The 23,945-nt window shown below is 41.8% G+C and overlaps 1 protein-coding gene across 2 annotated transcripts in view; it reads right to left on the reverse strand.

The window, feature by feature from the left end:
• Positions 1-23,945, reverse strand: part of PPP4R3B (protein phosphatase 4 regulatory subunit 3B) — a 74,922-nt gene that overhangs the window by 19,477 nt on the left and 31,500 nt on the right. For both annotated transcript variants that reach the window (XM_073339327.1, XM_073339325.1), the window contains exons 5-14: positions 23,844-23,921; positions 22,805-22,921; positions 21,453-21,569; positions 20,562-20,693; positions 19,269-19,371; positions 13,592-13,633; positions 11,064-11,222; positions 7,300-7,469; positions 3,937-4,076; positions 2,802-2,986 (exon numbers count right to left, since the gene is read on the reverse strand). In XM_073339327.1, the coding sequence (XP_073195428.1) occupies positions 2,802-2,986; positions 3,937-4,076; positions 7,300-7,469; positions 11,064-11,222; positions 13,592-13,633; positions 19,269-19,371; positions 20,562-20,693; positions 21,453-21,569; positions 22,805-22,921; positions 23,844-23,921 (1,243 nt within the window). The remainder of the gene's footprint in view (positions 1-2,801; positions 2,987-3,936; positions 4,077-7,299; positions 7,470-11,063; positions 11,223-13,591; positions 13,634-19,268; positions 19,372-20,561; positions 20,694-21,452; positions 21,570-22,804; positions 22,922-23,843; positions 23,922-23,945) is intronic.

Here is a 23,945-nt window from a genome sequence, read left to right on the forward strand (position 1 = left end):
CACTCCGCATGGATGTCAGGGTACTTGGCGCTGATTCAGAACGGCTTAGCTCTGAGGCCGGTCCGAGGGTCACCTCCACAAGAATGGCCTTCAGTCAAATCTGTCTATCCTGTCTCGTGCAGGGTTTGAAGTCTCTGCAGAGCTGGCATTTTAACATGAGACTCCACTAGACATTTTAGACAGCTAGTGTGAGTCACTAACTTGCATCCGTTTGCTGCACAAGGCACACAGCTTGAAGCCTGGGGACTGGGGCATGCCCAGCCCCTGGGACGAAAAGTCCCTTGAGAAGAGGGACAGCTATATATATACTAACACTACTATATATACTAATTATAACTAAGAACTATATACATGGACTACAATAACTATACAAAATACGAACAGAGCAAGTCCAAACCACTGGGAAAGGAGCCTTGTTTAGTAAGAAGGGTCATTCCAGCAACAATCATGAGCAGTAAGAAGAAACAGAGGATGTGGGGCCTGCAGCACCATTTATACCAGTGCAGACGTGCACAACTCCAGAAGGCAATAGAACCAGCCCAATGGATACCACAGAGGGAAAAGTCTCCGGCAACTGCACGTGGTGCATGTACACATCCACCCAGCATGGAATGGACAAGAGCAAGCACTGGAAGAATAACTTCAAATTGCAAACAGAAAAACAACAGCCTTAACTGACTGCTAATGGCTTCATCTCTAGCCAGGGGCAGTTGAGAAGGAACTGAGGACAGTTAGCTCATGCATGCGGGCTAGCCTCGTGGCGCAGCACGAAGAGAGACAGCCCAGGCACGCGCCCAACGGACACTGCTACTAAAGTTCTCCCATCAGCAGCACAATGGAGCACCCATTGCGACATCACTCGAAGAAGAACTTCTACCTAAGTTCTCATTAATTTTTAGTTCTGTGACCAGTATTTATCTATCTGGTAGGACAAGACCTAGAAGAATTCCTCCGTGTTGGCTGCAAAAACTTTTGAGTTAGGAATTTTTCATGCATAATGTTTAGAAATTCCAAGAACGTTTTAGTACTGACAGCATGAGACTCCCAGCTTGTGTCACTAAAATTGAAGTTTCACATGATCATGCAGCTTCTCTCCCTCCGCAAGACATAATAGATAGATGTGTAATGAGGTGGTCATTCTGTTCCCTAGTGTGATTTGGAGGTCTATAGCAGTCTCCAACTAATCTTGTGCTTTAAAGACATTGATCTGTAAGCATTCAAGATCATTTTCTTCCAAGTTATTAGTGACTCAAACAGGTAATGCCATTTTTGACTTAAAAGTACCACTCCCCTTCCCTTTTATGCACTTAAGCCTTCCAAATTAGCATCTAACCATTGATTCTAACATTCCAATAGTGCGAATCATCACACCAGGTTTCAGTAATACCAACTAGATTGAATTTATGCTCATAACTTAGCAATTCCCATTACTCTTGTTTGTTAAAGAGGCTCATAGCACTAGCCTATAGGCAATTCAAGAATTTCTTCTCTTCATGTTTTTGGTTCCTTGATTAATTTTGTTCCAAACAGCTCTACTGTGTACTGAGTACTCACATCTTCCCCCTTTTTACCCTCCCCCTTTTAGTGTTAGTTTAACCCCTCCTGACTACTCTAGTTAGTCTATTCCCTGGGGAAATAGTTTACTGAGCTGGAGACCATCCAAACTATATAGCCTCCTCCTCCTACAGAAAGTGGACTTATTTTCCACAAAATCAACAACTTGCACCTTACACCACTCACCTAGCCAGCAGTTCACTTTGAGCACCCTGAAATCATCTACCATCCGCAAGACATCAAATGACACAGGATGGGGGAGGAGGCATAATTGCTCATCTGATGAGGATGACAACTTGTTCAATGGCACTGCCTCTTCTTCAGCTCTCCCTCTAGAAGGTCCTGGGGTACTAGTGGTTGCCCTTCTTGGAAGGTGCTCTTGAGTAAGGGTAACCTCTACAGAACTGGTCGCCCTATGGGACCCCAGGATTCTAGAAAGTCCATTCTTATGGGACATAAGGGAAGGGGGAGGGACCCCAAGAGTGTTCCTGCCAGAGAAGGTGTCGGATCAGTCATTGGTTCCTGGAGTCTCTTCCTAGGGATACATCTCAGAGGAGGGATGTTCAAATGGAAAGGTAGTGGAATCTTGGGCAGTGATCTCAAGCGTCTGAGGAGGTGGTATCCCCAGTTTTAAGTAGGGGTGGGGGGTTAATGGCGTCTGTACTGGTGTTTCATTGGGACTAGCAGCCATGCCTGCATGTGTGGGTTTGGCAGCAGAAAGGTGCATGTCAGTACTGGCAGGAGATCCCTCTTGGTACCTCTCAGTAGAGGGGATTCAGGTTCTTCAAACATTTGGAAGTCCTCTTGCAACAAAAACCTAGTTAGCACTGGGGAAGCAGGGCACTCAGTGGCTGGTTGCAAAACACAAAAACAGGGCGAGCCGTGCAAAAGCATATGTGGAAAATTAATAAAACAAGATCAAAGAGGTAAGAATAAAACAAGTAAGCTGGCTAAAACTTTGAGGCTAATGTACACAGAAACGCTCAGTCTCTAACCACAGGTGGTTGAGAAGGAACTGGAGTTGCGTCTGCCAACCCCATATGCCCTTGGATTGGACCATGAAGACATAAACAGGGTGCAGGCCCAGTTACAAAAAATCTCTGAACAAAATTGCACTGGAGCATGCACACCTAAAGTGGAGCACCCATAGGGACACCTACTCGAAGAATCAAGATGTTTTCTCAAGTCACACAATGTAGGATATAAAATAGTTTTGTACTGCAGAACAGAAATGATAAATAAATTACCTTTTTTAGTTTCCATAAACTTTTCATAACTATCTGGAAAGTCATCCTCTTGTTTTGATTTCTCTATGGGAGGTACAACAGCTTCACCTTCTTCCTCTTCATCTTCATTGAACCACATTTCTTCATCCTCCTCTAAGGCTCTTGCATCTCGGCGAAATCTGTTGCTACGCAATATGGATGGGACGCTGTAAAGAACGACCACAAATGATTCAAGCCTTGTCGCTGGTTTACAAACAATCAAACAAGGAACCATGAATGGTTGATACAGTGTGGCGAAATATCAGCACAGAAGCAACCTGAAAAAGTATAACCCACTATGAAGTACAATAATCAAAGACTGTACAAGCTCATCCTGGAAATAATTTCTTGATGCCTTGAAATGAATTTAGTGGGTTGATGAAGGGAGTCTAGATCAGGCTAGTTATTTAGATTGTACATTCTATCTGGACACTTATAAAGAATCAAAGTGCCTAAAAAGCAAACTGCATGACCATGTCAGTAGTAAAGATTTCATAGAGGATTCTGCTCTTGACTCTACCCAAGTTCTAGTAACCCCCTCCCCAAATTAGAGTTTACGTTTAACGTCAAATAGGTCAGGAGGGTTTTAGAGCACACAGCAAGATGCATCTGTGTTTTATGAACTATTCAACAGAGGCTTAGGCAGTACTGATTCAGCTGCACCACTGTAAGACCTCTCATGTAGCTGCTCTACGCTATCAGGAGAGAGCTCTGTCATCAACATGGCGCTGTGCACACTACCACTTATGCTGGCGAAATTTATGTCACTCAGGGGTGTTTTCTCCACACCCCCAAGTGATGCAAGTTTTGCAAACATAAGTGGTAGTGTAGACATGGCCTTAATCGAATTTCTCTGATAGAAAATTTATTAAAATGAGCTAACAGAAAACATTCCTTCCACCCTCAGCCACCAATTTACTATTCAAGTTGGTCAGATCCACAAGTCAGATTATTGTGTAAATTTAACGTGGAAACAAGAGAACATGAAAAATAAAGTAACTGCACACACAACAAACTACTCTGGGGAATCCTCTAGAAAGACTATCCAGAGATGCTATTAGAATATTTTGTTTTATTACAAAAGTTTGAGTTTCAAGATGTGCGAATAATACAGTACCTGTTCAATTTCTGATTTTGTCTGTCTTTTTCTTGTTCATATTTAGTCTTCAGCCCCTTGAATGTCTGAACATATTCAATAGATTCAAGTGCCTTATAAAAGTTTTCAACTATATGTGCAGTAAGAGACTTGATATCTTCCTGCATAAGCACAAAACAATATTTAAATCTCAAATATAATAGTAAGATACAGAAGATCAGAGGTTTTCAGTAAAGGCTATTAGCTTTAAAAGTTACTCGACTAGTTTTTCCTAAATTAAAAAAAATATTGCAAATGACAGATGAGACAGTTATTTCGTTTTTCCTTCCTGGAAAAGTTTAAATAAATAAATCTGAGATCAGCAGAATTGCTTCTAATGTAAATGGATGCTTGAATTTATCTGCTCCTTTTTCTCACTTGCTGTCCCTTTTATCTGTGATATCAACATGAGTTTCTGTGGAGATGAATATAGTGTTTTATACACAGGATTACGCCTTCATGTGAAAAAATACGAGGCAAGAGCAAACAAACACAGAACATTCATATAAGGATCAGAGTTTTACCATCCACTTTATATGTTATGTAGTTAATGTGGAACAGCTACTTCTCAGTCAGTCTCTAATGAATCGCCCTTTATGGGCCTGATCATTTCTTTCTGTACTAAAATGGGCTAAGGGGGAAGAGTCAAAAAATGCCCACGCTTGAATGAACTGAAAACCCAATGCATTTTCTCTTCTTGTGGTAAAGGTAACAGCTACAGGTAGAAGACACTTTTCTCTTCACGCAGAACCCAAAGATTTACCTGACCTCAATGCTATAGATCTCAGGGCACCCACACCAAACAAATGTCATCCCAGGTATTCCTGCCAGTCCCCTTCTTCCGCCCCAAGCTGCCCAAATGGCTTGGTGGTCATGATGCCATTGGTGCCATTTTCCCATACCTTTCCCTACAAGGGCAGTGAGTAGTATCAGGCCTAAAATTAACATTGCTCAAAGCAACACACATACCTGTACGTTTTTACAGCTATTACATCAGGGGTGGGCAAACTTTTTGGCCTGAGGGCCACATCTGGGTGGAGAAATTGCATGCAGGGCCATGAATGTAGGGCTGGGGCACAGGGCTGGGGTGCAGGAGGGAGTGCAGGGTGTGGGAGGGGGTGCAGGGTGCTGGATGGGCCTCAGGGCAATGGGTTGGGGTGCAGGAGGGGTCTCAGGACAGGGGGTTGAAGTGCAGGAGGGGTTTGGGGTGGAGGCTCCAGGCCGGTGCCGCTTACCTGGAGCGGCTCGGGGCAGGGGGAGGGGCGCGCAGAGGCACGCAGAAGGGCTAAGGCAGGCTCCCTGCCTGCCCTGGCTCCACACCGCTCCTGGAAGCGGTCGGCACCACGTCCCTGCAGCCCCTGGGGAAGGGGGACACAGAAGGCTCCGCATGCTGCCCTCGCCTGCGGGTACCTCCCCCGAAGCTCCCATTGGCTGCGGTTCCCTCTTCCAAAACAATGGGAGCTAGGGGGGTGGGGCGGGGAGGTGCCTGCAGGCGAGGGCAGCGCGCGGAGCCCTCTACCACCCCCTTCCCCCCCGCAGGAGCTGCGGTGCCGGCTGCTTCCGGGAGTGGTGCAGGGCTGGCAATCCTGTGGCTTGGATCCAAAGCCCTATCGGGCTGGATCTGGCCTGCGGGCCATAGTTTGCCCACCCCTGTATTACATGCTGATTTCAAGAGGAGAATGTTAACCAATTCCTACCCCCCAACTTCTTGGCCAGACATGCTCCCTAAAGTCCTGCAGAACCCTAAACATGCCCATTTTCTGGATAGGGACTGCCAGCAACTCAAGGTGTTAAAGCATGCTATATTTACTGTCCTCTTTCTCTCTGCAAACATGAAAGTGGGTCTCTGTGAACACCTTCTTGGTCTGAAATAACTTGACTTAGTTGAGCTTTGGGGCACACTGCAAGGACCTTCTCTTTACCCAGGCTTTGGGAACAAGCTGAAGTAGGCTGTGTCTACTTTGTTTTTCAGCATGCAATTTATGCTCATTTAGACTCCTTTAGACTTATAGTCACACCCACTTGCTGACACGCAATTTATGCTACATAACTCCTCTGAATTTCACCCATTAACTATGCAGTCGATTAGTCAGAAGGATGTCTTTCTAAAAGACACAGGTTTACATCCTTTGCAACTGGTCTATTTTGGCCTCAGTCAGGAAGTACAATTTACATGTAGGTAAGGAATAGGGATTAGAGGGGAGTAAAATGGTAGTCAGAATAAAGAAGTGGTTTCCTCTTTCCCTGTTACACAACAGGTAACAAGTAACTAACTGCCCATGGGTAAGTGGAAGGCCTTTCATTTATGACTTCTCTGGTCAGAGACCTCCCATATTAGATATCTAAAATGTCCATTTAATGAAAAAAAAAGTTAAACTCAAAAAGTCCCCATGCATGCTGGTAACAGCTGATGTTTACTCAACAAAAGCTGTTGTGATAGCAACTCTTACACCAGACAACTGACTGATGAAAGCACTGCTACTTGTGCTATTTTTATTTCATGACAATAGCAGGATCACCATCACTACATGTATTCAAAGTTGTTCAACCACATGGTTGGTTTAGGAAAAATAAAACCAAACCTCCTGAGTTGCAAGGACACTAGAACTCCCTTTTCATTACAACACTGATTTAGAACAAAAGCACTTTTTCCAGTTTAGATGAAGAAGAAATTATAGTTTTAGCCTTATAAGACATTATTTTACTGATGTAGATACCATCTTAAATCCAAAGTAATATGCAAAACCTACAAATAAAGGATAGTCTTGTGGGAAAGATTAACAGCTACAGGTAGAAGACAGTCGTCTTCTCCTCATGCAGAACCCAAAGATTCACTTGACCCCAACCCTATGGATCTCAAGGCACCCTCACCAAACAAATGTCATCCCAGGTATTCCTGCCAGTCCCCTCTTTCCGCCCGAAGCAGCTCAAATGGCTTGGTGGTCCTGATGCCATTGGTGCCGTTTTCCCATACCTTTCCCCTATAAAGGCAGTGAGTAGAAGTAGCAGGCCTAAAATTAACACTGCTCTAAGCAACACACACCCCGTACGTTTTTACAGCTATTACATGCTGATTTCAAGAGGAGAGTGTTAACCAGTTCCCACCCCACAACTTCTTGGCCAGACATGCTCCCTAAAGTTATAGGAAAAGGACAGTCAAGCAAGATACAAACACAAGACTAAACAAAGGACTTTTATACTTTAGTATTATAATAGCTAAACTTTTGTTATTGGTACTATCCTATTTAGTGTGAAATTTTCTAGACTCTGCATTTTGTGTTCAATGCATAAGATGTTACATGCCTAAAACTTAGTGTTTTAAACAAAACTGGCTTAAAAACTTACCACTCTGATGAATTCAAACAGTTCAATTACAGCTGAGTTCAGCAGATTGTACCTAGTTCCATTATCCAAAAGAGCATTTATAACTGGCTCAAACAGGTTCCCTTTGGTGATATAACGGTTATAAAATTCATCCTTCAGGCCAATTATCCTCCTCATAAAGCGAAGAGCACCTGCAGTTTAAAGAAAATTTAGAAATCTTTGATAATCATTGTACAATCCCCATTCTGCTGTGATTGAAGTCAACAGAAAACCTAAGATTGACTTCAGTGGGAGTGAGATCTGCAACATCTGTTAAAAGGGCTGCAAAAGTTCTTTTCAATACTTTTTTGCTTGCTTTTTAAAAACACTTAACTAAAGGTTCAAAATAAGTATCTATTGGTTTTGTCTTTTTCCTATCAGGCAAACTTTTCTTTCTTTCACATTTCTTGTTGCGCACAAACCAACACAACTTTCCATTATTATTATAATTATTATAATTAATAATTATAATTATTCCATTATTATTGGTTCCATTATTTTCTTGTTTATATGAAGCAGCAGTAAGTGTTAGCCCATCAGATATATAGATTTTATTGGTTCATTTGTGTGCTCTTTCTGCTGTCTAGCTCTGAGAGGCGAGCACAAAACATGTTAGGTCATTCCTTATGTACCATGGTGCACAAAATAGTGATTTCATTAATTTCCTACCAAAAATAGTGGATTTTATAGTTTTATAATGATCTCAGTTTAGGTGAGACTAGACACCTAATTATATTTTATGCTTACTACCCAATTCCAAAATGATCCATTCCACAGGGTGGAGGGGGAAGAGAATTACCAACCTCTCCTTCCACAGCACAGTACTTGGGAATATTGGCAGGGAATATCGGCAGGGAATATCAGGTGTTTTCACCTTCCTTTGGAACACTAAGCAGTATCAGGTGGGCTTATACTATACAACTGATTTTCTGCTTTTGCTAGTGGACTAGAAGACAATGGTCCTTTAAGCCTTCTACCTATGTGTTTCTCTTAATTTTTTTTTTTTTTCATAGATATTTAGGTCAGAAGGGACCATTATGATCATCTAGTCTGACCTCCTGCACAATGCAGGCCACAGAATTTCACCCACCACTCCTAAAAAAGACCTCACACCTATATCTGTGCTATTGAAGTCCTCAAATTGTAGTTTGAAGACCTCAAGGAGCAGAGAATCCTCCAGCAAGTGACCCGTGCCCCATGCTACAGAGGAAGGCGAAAAACCTCCAGGGCCTTCCAATCTGCCCTGGAGGAAAATTCCTTCCCGACCCCAAATATGGCGATCAGCTAAACCCTGAGCATATGGGCAAGATTCATCAGCCAGATACTACAGAAAATTCTTTCCCGGGTAACTTGGATCTTACCCCATCTAAAAACCCATCACAGGCCATTGGGCCTATTTACCATGAATATTTAATTACCAAAACCATGTTATCCCATCATACCATCTCCTCCATAAACTTATCGAGTTTAATCTTAAAGCAAGATAGATCTTTTGCCCCCACTACTTCCCTCGGAAGGCTATTCCAAAACTTCACTCCTCTGATGGTTAGAAACCTTCGTCTAATTTCTAATCTAAATTTCCTAGTGGCCAGTTTATATCCATTTGTTCTTGTGTCCACATTGGTATTGAGTTTAAATAATTCCTCTCCCTCTCTGGTATTTATCCCTCTGATATATTTATAGAGAGCAATCATATCTCCCCTCAACCTTCTTTTAGTTAGGCTAAACAAGCCAAGCTCCCTGAGTCTCCTTTCATAAGACAAGTTTTCCATTCCTCGGATCATCCTAGTAGCCCTTCTCTGTACCTGTTCCAGTTTGAATTCATCCTTCTTAAACATGGGAGACCAGAACTGCACACAGGTTTCCAGGTGAGGTCTCACCAGTGCCTTATATAACGGTACTAAAACCTCCTTATCCCTACTGGAAATACCTCTCCTGATGCATCCCAAGACGACATTAGCTTTTTTCACAGCCATATCACATTGGCAGCTCATAGTCAACCTATGATCAACCAATACTCCAAGGTCCTTTTCCTCCTCCGTTACTTCTAGTTGATGCGTCCCTAGCTTATAACTAAAATTCTTGTTATTAATCCCTAAATGCATGACCTTACACTTCTCACTATTAAATTTCATCCTATTCCTATTACTCCAGTTTACAAGGTCATCCAGATCCTCCTGTAGGGTATCCCTGTCCTTCTCTAAATTAGCAATACCTCCCAGCTTTGTATCATCTGCAAACTTTATTAGCACACTCCCACTTTTTGTGCCCAGGTCAGTAATAAAAAGATTAAATAAGATTGGTCCCAAAACTGATCCTTGAGGAACTCCACTGGTAACCTCCCTCCAACTTGACAGTTCACCTTTCAGTAGGACCCGTTGTAGTCTCCCCTTTAACCAATTCCCTATCCACCTTTCAATTTTCCTATTGATGCCCATCTTATCCAATTTAACTAATAATTCCCCATGTGGCACAGTATCAAACGCCTTACTAAAATCTAAATAAATTAGATCCACTGCGTTTCCTTTATCTAAAAAATCTGTTACTCTCTCAAAGAAGGAAATCAGGTTGGTTTGGCACGATCTACCTTTTGTAAAACCATGTTGTATTTTGTCCCATTTACCATTGACTTCAATGTCCTTAACTACCTTCTCCTTCAAAATTTTTTCCAAGACCTTGCATACTACAGATGTCAAACTAACAGGCCTATAATTACTTGGATCACTTTTTTTCCCTTTCTTAAAAATAGGAACTATGTTAGCAATTCTCCAATCATATGGTACAACCCCTGAATTTACAGATTCATTAAAAATTCTTGCTAATGGGCTTGCAATTTCTTGTGCCAATTCTTTTAATATTCTTGGATGAAGATTATCTGGGCCCCCCGATTTAGCCCCATTAAGCTGTTTGAGTTTCGCTTCTACCTCAGATATGGTGATGTCTACCTCCATATCCTCATTCCCATTTATCATGCTACCATTATCCCTAAGATCCTCTTTAGTCTTATTAAAGACTGAGGCAAAGTATTTGTTTAGATATTGGGCCATGCCTAGATTATCCTTGACCTCCACTCCATCCTCAGTTTTTAGCGGTCCCACTTCTTCTTTCTTTGTTTTTTTCCTATTTATATGACTATAGAACCTTTTACTATTGGTTTTAATTCCCTTTGCAAGGTCCAACTCTACTTGACTTTTAGCCTGTCTCACTTTATCCCTACATATTCTGACCTCAATAAGGTAGCTTTCCTTACTGATCCCTCCCTTCTTCCACTCCCTATATGCTTTCTGCTTTTTCTTAATTACCTCTCTAAGATGCTTGCTCATCCAGCTTGGTCTACAACTCCTGCCTATGAATTTTTTCCCCTTTCTTGGGATGCAGGCTTCCGATAGCTTCTGCAGCTTTAATTTAAAATAATCCCAAGCCTCCTCTACCTTTAAACCCATAAATTCTTCAGTCCAATCCACTTCCCTAACTAATTTCCTTAATTTTTGAAAGTCAGCCCTTTTGAAATTTGAAAGTTGTGTCACATTTTGGACCTAAATTACATGAAAAGGTAACTTCAATAAAGAATAGCAGCTTTGGTGGCTCACTGGATTAAAAAAAATTAGGATATTTACACATTTACAAATTAAGCCAAGGCACTGCATGTAAATTCAACAGATTCTGAACATGAAGAAGTATTTCAGTGCTAAATGTATACCACAATATTTAAAACAAAGTAAATTACAATTCAATTTACTACTTACACAAGGCCAAAAATGTGTGTTTTGAATTCATCAAGACCAATACTCTCCTTAGCAAATCTTTGTTCATAATATAATTCTTGATGTGATATGTGTGGTGTTCCACACAAAAGGTGAGCAGCTCCAAAATTAAGGCAAGCAGCTGTGCCGTTTGATAATTATCTACAAGAAAAATAAAACTAACTAAAATCAGGCATATAAAAAACAAACCAAACTTTTCTACGCATCCACAGCTTATGACAAAGTAGTTTTAGCCTATTAACAGTTAAAAGTGAATAGAGATTTATCAGCTTGTTAATTTGACTTCTTAAGAGCTTCCTATACCAGCCTACACACCTAGGTTATGCTTCTTCTCTGTCAATAGGTGAAGACTGAAAACCTACTTAATATCTTTGGCTAAGGAGAACAGACACCATGAATAGATATTTGGAGGTCTATGTCAATAGGAAATATAAAAACAAAATTATAAACAGCCTAAACCCAAAATGGAGCCTTTATTGGGGGGATGGGGCGGGACACAGGATACTAGGCTAGATGGACCACTGGCCTGACTCAGTATGACCATTCTTATGTTCTAGATGCACTTCTTGTAGCAGTAATGTTTTCCTAAAGGTCAATCCAATTAAAAAAATCCAACTCAAGAAAGAATCCAATTAATAAATCTCAGACAAGTGTCTTCCTTGATACAAATTTCACCCATCAATCATCTGAGCTTCAGCAGCACTTTTTCCTTGATAGAAAAGAATTCTCTATTCAATACAGTAACTCCTCAATTAACCTCGTCCTGGTTAACGTTGTTTTGTTGCTGATCTATTAGAGAACATGCTCATTTAAAGTTGCGGAATGCTCCCTTATAACGTCGTTTGGCAACCGCCTGCTTTGTCCACTGCTTGCAAGAAGAGCAGCCCCTTGGAGCTAGCTGGTGGGGGGTTTGAACCAGGATGGGCCTTAGCCCCCCTAAGTTCCCTGTGCAACAGCCACCCAGCAGGCTATCAATTGCCCGGCAGTTTAGGTGTCCCTCCTCTCCCACTGCCATATGCTGCTCCTGCCCTCTGCCTTAGAGCTGCTCCAGGGAGCCTCCTGCTTGCTGTGCTGAGGGGGGGGTGGGGAGAGAAGAGGGGTGCTGAGATCATGGTGTCCCCCTCCCCTCGCTCCTGTACCCCATCTCCACAGAGCGGGGGAGGGACACGACAGGGCTCAGGATGGAGGGAGCCTGCTGGCAGCAGCTGCTGTCTCAACTTGCTGATCAACTTAAAAAGGCAGTGTACTTAGAGGGGGGTCAGTGTACTGAAAGGGGCAATGTGTGTTTGTGTCTCTGTCTCTCTCAGACAAACACACATGCACAGTGTGCGTCTCTGTCTCACACATACATGCACCCCCCAGCACTTTGGAAAGTGGAGGAATGGTGTGCTCCAGTGGGATAGCATGGGTTCATCATCACGTTCCATTTCCGCAGGGAATGTTTGCAGCCACTGCCATGTGTCTATTTGTGTCTCCTCCCTCCATTCGTGCTGCCTTGTAGAGTGTGAGGCCACATTAACAACGTGTTAACCCTTGAGGGCTCAGCCAAGTGCTAGTTCATCATTTAGCACCAAGGCATTCCCTGGTAAATATCCCACCCTCTTACCCCACTACCTCAACAAAGCTTCTCAATCATCATTGCTGTGTATAGTATTAAATTGTTTGTTTAAAACAGAGAGAGAGTGAGTATGTATATATAATTTTCATTCCCCCTCTCTTTACCCCCCCCCAGAACCGAACCGAACCTAACACTATATCTATCTATCTCACAGTTGCCAACCTTCACATGGTAATTAAGCACCCCGACTTTAGCTTGATTTTGGGCTTATTGTGAATCTCATTTCAAAACAAGGCCAAAACAAGCTAATCCCTAGAGAACCCCAACACTCTATGTGACTAGATACCCCGGTGTGCAGTCTGGGACTGTGGTGGGCCTGCTGTGCACCCTGACTCTCTCCCCCGCTTGCTCCTGCTTGCCTCCATTTGCTCATTTGCCGAGAGCCGATCCAAAAACAACAAAAAGTAGTAACAAGCTACAAGCCAAAAACTAGCCAACAAGCAACTCATAAGCCAAAAAAAAACAAAACCAAGCCCAATTTCTGTGTTTTTTCCACGGGTTTGGCATGTCTGATGTATATATTTATTTAATTTCCCTGGAACCTAACCCCCCCCGACCCCACATTTACATTAAATTTTGTGGGGAAATTGGATTCACTTAACATTGTTTTGTGTAAAGTAGCATTTTTCAGGAACACAATGACAACGTTAAGCAAAGAGTTACTGTACAATTCTGTAAGACAGCCTGAAGCAAAGTCAAATGAAAACAAAGGTTTTTTGTGTCTGTTGGCTGGGAGAAAGTAGAACCTGTAATCTAAACTAATAAAGGAGATTTTAAAAAAAAAACAGATTTAAGTTTGGAAATATTTTATTTTACAGCTTTTTCCTAATATATACTGAACAAATCCATGCTGACAAAATAAATTTCAAAATATAAAAAGACTACCACTTACCAGGACAAATAGTGTTACTCTTGTTGGACCCAACTACTGCATCTGATATACAAATAAGTGTCAATACAGATTTTCAAAACACTGTAAAGTGCCTATTTAATAACAGATAAATAATCAATTCCATTACTAGCTTCAATCAGCTGATGGCACAATTTCATGTGTTAATAAGTTATACAAAAGTACTATAACAATAAGCTTATATGCCAGGAAAGATTTCTATGTTATGTTTTCTAGTTACAAAACCTTAAAAAGACCCAAAAAACCCACACTTCACTAAGTGCTTGTTATACTTAATTGAACATTTAAGAGTAGTGTTAATCTTTAGTCAAAACACTTACCTAAATTAATATTTCTACAATAAAAAAACCTTATAATTTAGATATTTCATACACGAATATTTATAAAATACACAGAAATAGATAAAGAATTCCCTTTTTAATATTTGCCAACTATCCAGCTAACACATTCCTCATTAGATAGACCATAGTCATTTTAAGTGAGATAATGGACAGTCTCAAAACATATTTGAAAAGTAACTCTTATTCAGTTTCACCATCTTTTAAAATGGGGATCGTAAGAATTACGTACCTCACAGAGGTATTATGAGGATACATTTCTCTTTGTGAAGTACTTCAGAGACAAAAAGTGCTGAGTATTATTATTTCAGCAACATTTTATGTGGCCTGGAGAATTCAAATACTTTTTTTCTTTAAACCAGGGGTCTCAAACTCAAATAACCACGAGGGCCACATGAGGACTAGTACACTGGCCTGAGGGCCACATCACTGACACCCCCACCACTGCTACCCCTGGCCCCACTCCACCCCTTCCATAAGGCCCCACCCCTGCCCCATCTCTTCCCTGCCCCCACTCTAAACCCTTCCCCGAAATCCCCACCTGAACTCTGCCCCCTCCCTGCCCCAGGGGGTGCAGGAAGGGTGTAGGGTGTGGCAGGGGTTCAGGGCAGGGAGTTGAGGTGCAGGAGGTGTGCAGGGTGCAGCAAGGGACTCAGGGCAGGGAGTTGGGGTGTGGGGTGCAGGAGGGGTGAGGGGTGCAGCGGGGAGCTCAGGGCAGGGGGTCAGGGTGCAGGAGGGGCGCAGGGTGCAGCAGGGGGCTCAGGGCAGGGGGTTCAGAACATGAAAAAATGGGGGTTGCCATACTAACTCTAACAAGACTAATCAATTAAGCTGGGCTATTATTAGCAGGAGAAAAAAAACCTTTTGTAGTGATAATCAGGATGGCTCATTTCAAAACAGTTGACAAGAACGTGTGAGTAACAGTAGGGGAAAAATTAGCATGGGGGAGGTGGGACAGAGGGCTCTGTGTGATGCCCTGGCAGCTCCTCCAGGTACCTCCCCTGAAGCTCCCATTGGCCAAGGTTCCCCGTTCCCGGCCGATGGGAGCTGCGGGGGGTGGTGGCTGGAAGCAAGGGCAACACACAGACCCCTGTACTTCCCGTCCCCCAGGTTCCCGCCGCTTCCCAGAGTGGCATGGGGGCAAGGCAGGCAGGGAGCCAGCCCTGCCCCCGGTGCACGCCAGGCCAGAGCTGCTCTAGGTAAGCACTGGGGGCGGGGGCATGTGCACAGGGAGCTGGCGGGCAGCAGAAAATAACCCCGTGGGCTGCATGTTTGAGACCCCTGCTTTAAACCAACAGAAAAAGGAGAAAAAAAGGTGTGAGTAACAGTAGGGGAAAAATTAGCATGTGGAAATAGTTTTTAAATTGTGTAATGACCCATCCACTCCCAGTCTTTATTCAGGCCTAATCTGATGGTGTCCAGTTTGCAAATTAATTCCAGTTCTGCAGTTTCTCGTTGGAGTCTGTTTTTGAAGTTTTTTTGTTGAAGAATTGCGACTTTTAGGTCTGTAATTGAGTGTCCAGGAAAGTTAAAGTGTTCTCTGACTGGTTTTTGAATGTTACAATTCTTGATGTCTGATTTGTGCCCATTTATTCTTTTGCGTAAAAACTGTCCAGGTTGGCCAATGTACATGGCAGAGGGCCATTGCTAGCACACGATGGCATATATCACATTGGTAGATGTGCAGATGAACGAGCCCCTGATGGTGTGGCTGATGTGATTAGGTCCTATGATGGTGTCCACTGAACAGATACGTGGACAGAGTTGGCAATGGTCTTTGTTGCAAGGATAGGTTCCTGGGTTAGTGTTTTTGTTGTGTGGTTGCTGCTGAGTATTTGCTTCAGGTTGGGGGGCTGTCTGTAAGTGAGGACTGGCCTGTCTCCCAAGATCTGTGAGAGTGAGGGATCGTCCTTCAGGATAAGTTGTAGATCCTTGATGATGTGCTGGAGAGGTTTTTGATTGATTAGTCTCGTTAGAGTTGGTACAGCAACCCACATTGTTTTGTGTTCTCTGTGTGTATATCTCTCTCTCTTCCTACTGTATTTTCCACTGCATGCATCTGATGAAGTGGGGTTTAGCCCACGAAAGTTTATGCCCAAATAAATTTGTTAGTCTCTAAGGTGCCACAAGTATTCCTTGTTCTTTTTGCTGATACAGACTAACACAACTACCACTCTGAAACCGGTCACCTTGTGCAGTAACTGAGGTTCTTCAAGATGGTTGTCCCTGTGGGTGCTCCACTTTAGGTGTCTTGGCTCCTCGTGCTTCTAGTCGGAAACTTGTGGTAGCAGTGCCCCAGTTGGCTGCTCCGAGTGGCCACCCCCAAGCTCAGCCAACCGTCACCCAGTTCCTTCTCTATCCGAGCTGAAACTCTGAAGCGGAGGGGGGGGGGGGCGTTGTGGAGCACCCACAGGGACAACCATCTTGAAGAAACTCAGTTACTGCACAAGGTGAATAACCTTCTCTTCTTCTTCAAGGAGTGTCCCTGTGGGTGTTCCACTTTAGATGACTGAAGAGCAGTGCCCCTCGGTGGAAAGGAGTGGCTTCGGAGTTGATGTATGTATGATGGAAAGCACCGATAAGACTGAAGTGAGCGTCTGCAGTTGCCTGCTGTTCCAGAGCATAATGTTTGGTGAAAGTATGGGGCGATGCCCAGGTAGCTGCTTTAGAAATATCTGTGATGGGTACATGTTTGAGAAAGGCTATGGATGTGGACACAGCTTTAGTGGAATGTGTGCAAAGTCCAGAAGGAGCTTACAAATTGTAATTTTGGTAACATAGTTTGATACAATTAGAGATCCGTTTAGAAAGTCTCTGTTTGGAAATGGTTTGGCCTTTTGATTGTTCTGTTGTGGATACAAATAGCACTGACGATTTTCTGAATGTTTTTGTTCTCTCTCTCTAGAGCGCCAGCACGCTGCGGACATCTAGTGTGTGAAAGGACGCCTCCCTGTTGTTGGCATGTGGCTTGGGAAAGAATACAGGTAAGTGAATGGGTTCATTGAGATGAAAGAGGGAGGCAACTTTGGGTATGGGTGTAGGATTACTTTGTCCTTGAGGAATGTGGTATAAGGTACTACTCTCCCATCCTTCCTACTGATATGGGGGGAGGTGGCATTATTGATTCATCTGGAGATGAAGTCGGAATGTGGGTAGGTGGGAGGGTGTCACCCTCTGGCCTGTCTGCAGATTCTTCAGCTTCCTCCTCCAGTTCTGGGGAAGCTGGCTCAGATGGCGGAGGCGACAGCTGTGTCCTGGACCTAGATGGATTGGATGGCTTGATGTTTTAGGCTCTGTATAATGCCCAGGGGTCCCACTATGCTCACTGAGGTAAGAAGGCCATGGGGGGTGGGGGGGAGACAAGTGAGTCCAGGTTTAGGAGAGGGGTGCCCACTCCTGTCTCCACTTCATCTTCTTCATCACTGGAGAGAGGAGGGGTCGAGCCAGCGAGTGTAGTGATAAAGCTTGGCCGTGACCTGGCTCGGGTGCCAATGGTGCCAAAGAGCGATGTTCCCAGGGTGGAAGCAATGAGTAGGTTCGCATGGCTGACAAACTGATGCAGTACCAAGAGACTCAGTGCAGGCAAGCTCAGGCTGGGAACCAGAGGGAGCGCTGTCAGTGCCATAGACTTGTCATATTGTATTGGTGCAGCAGGTGGTGCCATAATGCTGCTCTGTGCCTGAGGTTTCTGTTCCCTAGGTTCTAAGCTATGAGGCTTAGTTTTGCTGCTACGAGAGTGAGACCGCATAGGGTCTTTTGCTCCTTGGGGCGTCTTGGTACTGGACAGTCCCAGTGCCTCGTGGTTCGGCGCTCTGGGTGCCATTGGTACCGGGGCAGTTTTTGCAGTCAGGGATTGCTTTTTTGGAGGCGAATACCGATGTGGTGAGGAATGAGACCACTTTTTTGTGACTTTGGTAGGACCAGGGTCCTTAACAGCCATTTTTGAGGAGGCAGCTGTAGGTTAGGACTGGAGAGGTGATGTCCTACACTCAGGGTTGGAGGCAGGTCAGAGGGATCTCTCCATCATTAAAAGTTTTAATTGGAGGTCCCTGGCCTTTCTTGTCCACGCTGTGAGTTTCTTGCGGTGGGGACACTTCTGCCTGGGGAAAACACAAATTACCCAACGGGTTCATTGCGAGTGACTGTCTGTCACCAGTATTGAGAGTCCGCAGGTCAGACAGCGCTTGAAACCTGGAAAGCCAGGCATGTCTGAGAGGAGCTGAATGAAGAATGGAAATAGTCCTGGTCTAATGCCTCTTCAGCGGCTGCCCGCCTCAGGCAGGGAGAAAAAACGTGAAAGTGTGTTTTTTTTAAATGTGAAAATGAAAGAAAAATGAACAAAGAGATAAACAATGAGGAAAACTAACTGAAAAAAGGGCAGAGATTAAAGGAATATGAGAGTAGATAAGGGCACCGCTGTCATTCTGACTGAAACCAAGGGCGGTAGAGAAGGAACTAGGTGGCGGTTGGCTGCACTCGTGGGGGAGCAGCACAAGACAGCTGCCACGCGTGTGTGGCCAACCGGGGCACTGCTATCACAAGTCTCCGACTAGAAGCACAGGGCGCCAAGACACCTAAAGTGGAGCACCCACAGGGACACTCCTTGAAGAAGGACCATGACTTTCAGCATTTCTGTGTCACTGGAAATTTCAAAATAACACTAATCTCTGGAGTTAATACCCTGCAGATAGCCAAATCCTGGGATCGTGTTTTCTTTGGTAAGTTACAAAGCAATTTGTAAAGGCTCTGAAACACTTGTGAAGTTGAACACATTTCCTGCTGCACATCAACAATTCTAAAAGTTACCAAGAAAAACTGTCTGCTGCTACCAACAGAAGTTATGATTGCAGTTTTGCATCAGTAGCCAACAAATGTACCAAATACTGAAAGTTTTAGAAGTGTGTGTATTGGGAGTTACCATGGACATGCAGTTTGAGCAGGAATTATATAGCAATACTTTAGCTTTTATTAAAGGTTGACAAGAATAAAGTTAATAAATTATTAATATTTCAGACTTGGCATGTACTACATTTCCATGGTTCTGCTTATTTTTCTATGACCTAGTAAGCACAGTCCAGGTTCCCAAGGCTGCAGAGCACAAAAGGCATATTACTACAATTCACATCAGTAACTCAAACACTTTTTGAGGAATCCATGGACTAGTAATATTTTTGTATATCAAGTTATGCTTATTCTTATCTGAGAGGCAACAATAGCCTCCAACAAGCATATTCTGCTCTCACACTACAAATCAGTGACATCATTTGTCTAGATGATCAGTTGGTAAGCATGAAAAAAGTCAATCCAACATTTAATCCTACCTTTTCCACATTTGTCTTCTGAAGTATTAGCCAAGAGTGGTGCGGTGAGAACATGCATACAATGGTTGTAGAAGAAATTGAGAAATTCACTTTTCTCTGTTTTCTGAAACAAACATTTATTTATTGAACATTGGTGTGAATTTAGTGCCCTTGCTAGTGAGGACTAATAGCACTTAAGTAAAATACAGCACAGGCAAGACATAAGCTACCTCACATAGCCTTGAAAGTATCTTTTGATACAGGTTTGCAACACACCAGGTGTTCTCTAGAGTAGAATGAGCCCATCACACCCAACGGTGTAGAGCAGAGTGGGAGGGACTAGGATGAGATCAACCTTACATAACTTATGATTAAAGCAAAAGCATGAACTCAAATCAAAAAGGAAAAGAAGCGACCAGTAATTTTGCATATATTGCCTGAAGCTTCCGTATATTGGGAAGAAAAGAAACTAAACGAAAAGAAACGAAACAAAACGGAGGGACCACTATCCTCATCTGTTCTCTACAATGCATAAAACATTTAAGGATTGTTGTATGTACATAAGGTTACTAGATTTTACTTTAAAAACTTCTTTTGGTGACTATAATTCCAAACCAACACAGGCACATTGTACTTTATATACACTTAGAGAAAAAGAATTTAAACTAACAGCTACTCACCATAACAAAGCAAACCCTGGAGACCTAAACTTTATAGAACATTTTAATCCAAAGGTAATGTTTAGATTCGATGTAATGCTGGTTAAATGGAATTATCAGAACTCTGGGCACAGTTTTAAACAAATTTCAAGGAGTCCTGGATTTTTGTTCATTTCTGACAATATAAACAGAATCATACTTATGAACAAGTATTCTATCAGGATAAAGTACATTCTGTAGTACGGGAATGGCTCTATCAAGGTGGATTTGCATTATGCTGTAGGAATTAAACATTGTCTTAGCTTCATGCAGACACATTGGACTCTTTTTTCCATATTTTGACGTGGCCCACGCAGCCAATAGGAGTCTAATATCCATGCGTCTGGGGAGAAGATTGCCAATTTTAAGAACTTCTTAGACAATGCCATGTTTCTTAGCATTAATTAGATACAGTAATTACAAATCAGTGCCTTTCACTATCAATAATTTTATGGAAATTTTCCAGTTGACAAAAATCATCAGGCAAAACAGGACAATGCCAAAATGCTTTTCGTTCCTACTATCCTCCAACCAAAGAAGACAGTTAGAAAGAGTAAGACGACTTTTTAAATGTGCATAGACAGTAAAGTTTCATTACCCCTTTGCATTTTCTTACATTAGCTGTGGCCAACATATTCTCTGGATCAATCAGAGTACGTAAGAGTCCCATTAATTGAACAGCCCCACCAAGTTCAGGGTCAGTATCGCAGATCATTTGCTCAATAACTACATTGATGAGGAGGATATCCTGCAACAAAGCAAATCAATTACATATAAGTTTTCAGCAATACAAATACTACTAGACTGATTTTTATTCGGTCTCTAGGTGCTGCCATTGAAAGCTCACACGTGAGAAAATAACTGAAAGCGAATGCAAAACCTGAGTTTCAAATATTAAAACAGTACAGTAGAATGGAAAAAATAAAGATAACCTGAAAATGAGCCTAGATGCAAAAAATCAAATGTCTTTAAAAATCAGGTGCACTTTTCTCCCTCAAAGTGTCACTCCAAGGCAGTGCCTTAACCATGCATTTCCATACTTGAACCTGTTTGCATTTCTTTTACAATTAATGTTAAGTCTGAACCCTCCTGAGTTTGTAATGCTTGTTTTTGGGAGAATAACAACAACATCCCTCTAATGTTTCATATTCTATGTAACTATATGTACTCTCAATCTTAACTCCATCTTAATGTTGTTTTTGTCTAGTAATATACCACCTAGTACCCTGGATTTCACCTGGCAATTGATGGGAACCCATTCTATAATGAGCAAAATACAGGTTTTGTGTGCTCATATCTCCCTCCCACCACAATCAGAATGCTGTTCCCTGTCTTCTTCCTACATTTTCTATACTCTTATTAAAAAAAAGGCTGTAACACATTTAAGAAAATTTATATTTAGACTGAAAAGATCTCAATTCTGCAAAAAAAGCGAAGAGTACTGTCTTAACAAGTATAATCAGCATATACACAAATTATCAGACAGTCCTGTAATATTCTTACTTACATCATCACTCTGTTGGGCTTCTTGCATTACAAATTCTCGGACCATGGATGGACTAAATTCTACTAGATAAGAAAATATATCTGTAGCAGCTGATCTAACTTGCAAGTCATCCATACCCTAACAAAAAAGTAAAGTCAGTTTATTACAGATGAACCATTTGAAGTACAGTAGCATAGGACTATGATAAAACTAACATTTGATTGCAAGGTCATACTGTACATTAAGCAAGTCCAATAGTCCCACTATAAATATGAAGAAAAAACTTTCCACACTACCCAGAAAGAGCGTAAAGATTTGTGTGAATTTGATGGCCACAATTTTGGCAGCTAGTAGTTAAAGTCCACATAGCACTACTTAATATCTAGATGCAAATATTCTCTATTTATTACCACAGCTGAGTTAATTTAGTACAAAAGGGCCAGTATAAAGGTTTACAAACTTATCCCAATCACATACAACTATTTACACTTACTGTTTACTCATCTAGAGCATGAATACGTTTCTTCAGGGAATGTCTTTTTTCCTTCTTGATAACTAACTGGTCCTGGACCAGAGCCAAAAAAATTCAGTGGCTCTAGAAATATTTGTACTGATCTACAAAGGCACATTACAGCCTTGAAAGATCATGAGATTTTAGGACTTCAATATTGTGTTAGTCTGATGTTCTTGTTCCACTTAATTTGTGATGTGTTTAGCAGATCAGTAGACATGAGCTGCTATAAAGTGAGAGACTAAACACTCTAGAGCATTTGAAAGTTGGGATTCAGAATTTTTAGGTGGTACAAAGCATTGTTTTTTAGGTAGAGTGGTAACTGCTAAATCACTTCAGAATTGAAATGAAGGAAAACAAATTGGAAAACAATATTTATATTCTAACATCTCAATCTGTCATGATTAAAAATGTTTCATACCAGTAGAAAGACGGAATTCCCAGCTTTCCAAAGGCATATAAATCCTTTGTTTCTAGTCACAAAACTGTCACTGATAGCTTATGTATAGTTGCACTGGTTCAGGACTGTGCATACCAGAGTTGAGTCAAGAGATCAAGAACTAAATGTAATTTTTAATTCTGCACTCATATTATCAAAACCAGGGACATTCACCACATTCACTTACCTCTCCACCACACAAGTTTAAATATATTTTTCTAAATTATAACCAAAATTTTCCAAATTAGTCATTGATTTTGGGTGCTCCACTTGAGACACCTTGATTTTCAGAAGTGCTCCAACTGAAGTCAAAGGGGCTGCAAGCCCTCAATAGGTCTGAAAAATTCAGCCCAGAGTGTCAAAACAGGACACCAGAATTCAGTATCCTTTTAAAAAGAATTTGTCTGCAAGAGATTCACTTACCATTACAATTTCAAGAGCAGGAAGAATTCCCAACTTTGCCAAAGTTTTGAAAAATGCATCTCTGTTCTGAGGTTGTAATGTCTGAGAAAATGCGCAGAACTCCTTGAAAAAGTTAACCTATAACATTTGAAAGATATATTAACAAATAAAACATTTGTGTAATTAAATTCCTAGTACATCAAAGAAAAATAGTGAACTATATTGGATAAAAACACTTGAGAAACCTGTTATACTTCTTAGATAATAATGGTAAAAGGCAGCTAAGAAAAAATCTGACTTGTCCAACTTGAATCTCAAATTGTGTTATTCGACAAAGATAGAAGAAAAACCCTCCTGAAAGAATGAAAGTGAGCACCTAGTTATCTTACTGAACTGAGTATATGAAGGATTTAAATTGTTGTCTGGCATATCTGTTGTTTAAATACAACAATAACTATTTCTTTTTCTCCACTATGTTCTTTTCTCCAATACCGCAGTTCATTCTAGTGAGAGGTAAACAGGTTCAGGGAGAAATGCTGGCTATGCAACATGGTGTAGAGAATCAGGGTGGCAGCTATAAATACAAAAATAAGAGACTCCAGAGGTCATCCTTCTTTCAGTTACAAATAAGTCCAAGATTTTTAAGTACAGATCAGCAGGCAGTCCCAGTGGCCTGTAAATCATTAAATTTAAATTTGTTCACAGTGACTTTTCAACAATCTCAGGACCTCTGACAATAGGCCTTTGGTGAAGGACACATTGATACAGCCAGAATTGTGGAACTCAGCAGTACTGTGTAGGATAAACAATATTACAACTACGTAATGGTGAAGAAAATTTTCAGGTGTCTACATTCTAATGTCCTAGCTGATATTGTCAATAGTAAAATAAAAAAAACCACAATTTACTCTTTACTAGAGTTTGAGAACTCAGTCAAGAATTTGTTACTTCATTTTAGGAATATGGCTTAATGACTGCAAAAAGGTAACTGAATTGAAGGTTTGCAGTACAAGTTTAATACTTAAGCCTCTGAAGTTTCACATGCAAAGAAAGGACTCACCAGTTCACGTCTTTTGTCATCATCTGTAGCTTCATCTGTTAATTGTGCAAAAACTTCAGACAGAAACTTCTCGTCTTCCTGCATAACACATTATATAACAAT

Source organism: Lepidochelys kempii, chromosome 3 (genome assembly GCF_965140265.1).
Source record: "Lepidochelys kempii isolate rLepKem1 chromosome 3, rLepKem1.hap2, whole genome shotgun sequence".
In the NCBI taxonomy this organism is placed as follows: domain Eukaryota; kingdom Metazoa; phylum Chordata; order Testudines; family Cheloniidae; genus Lepidochelys; species Lepidochelys kempii.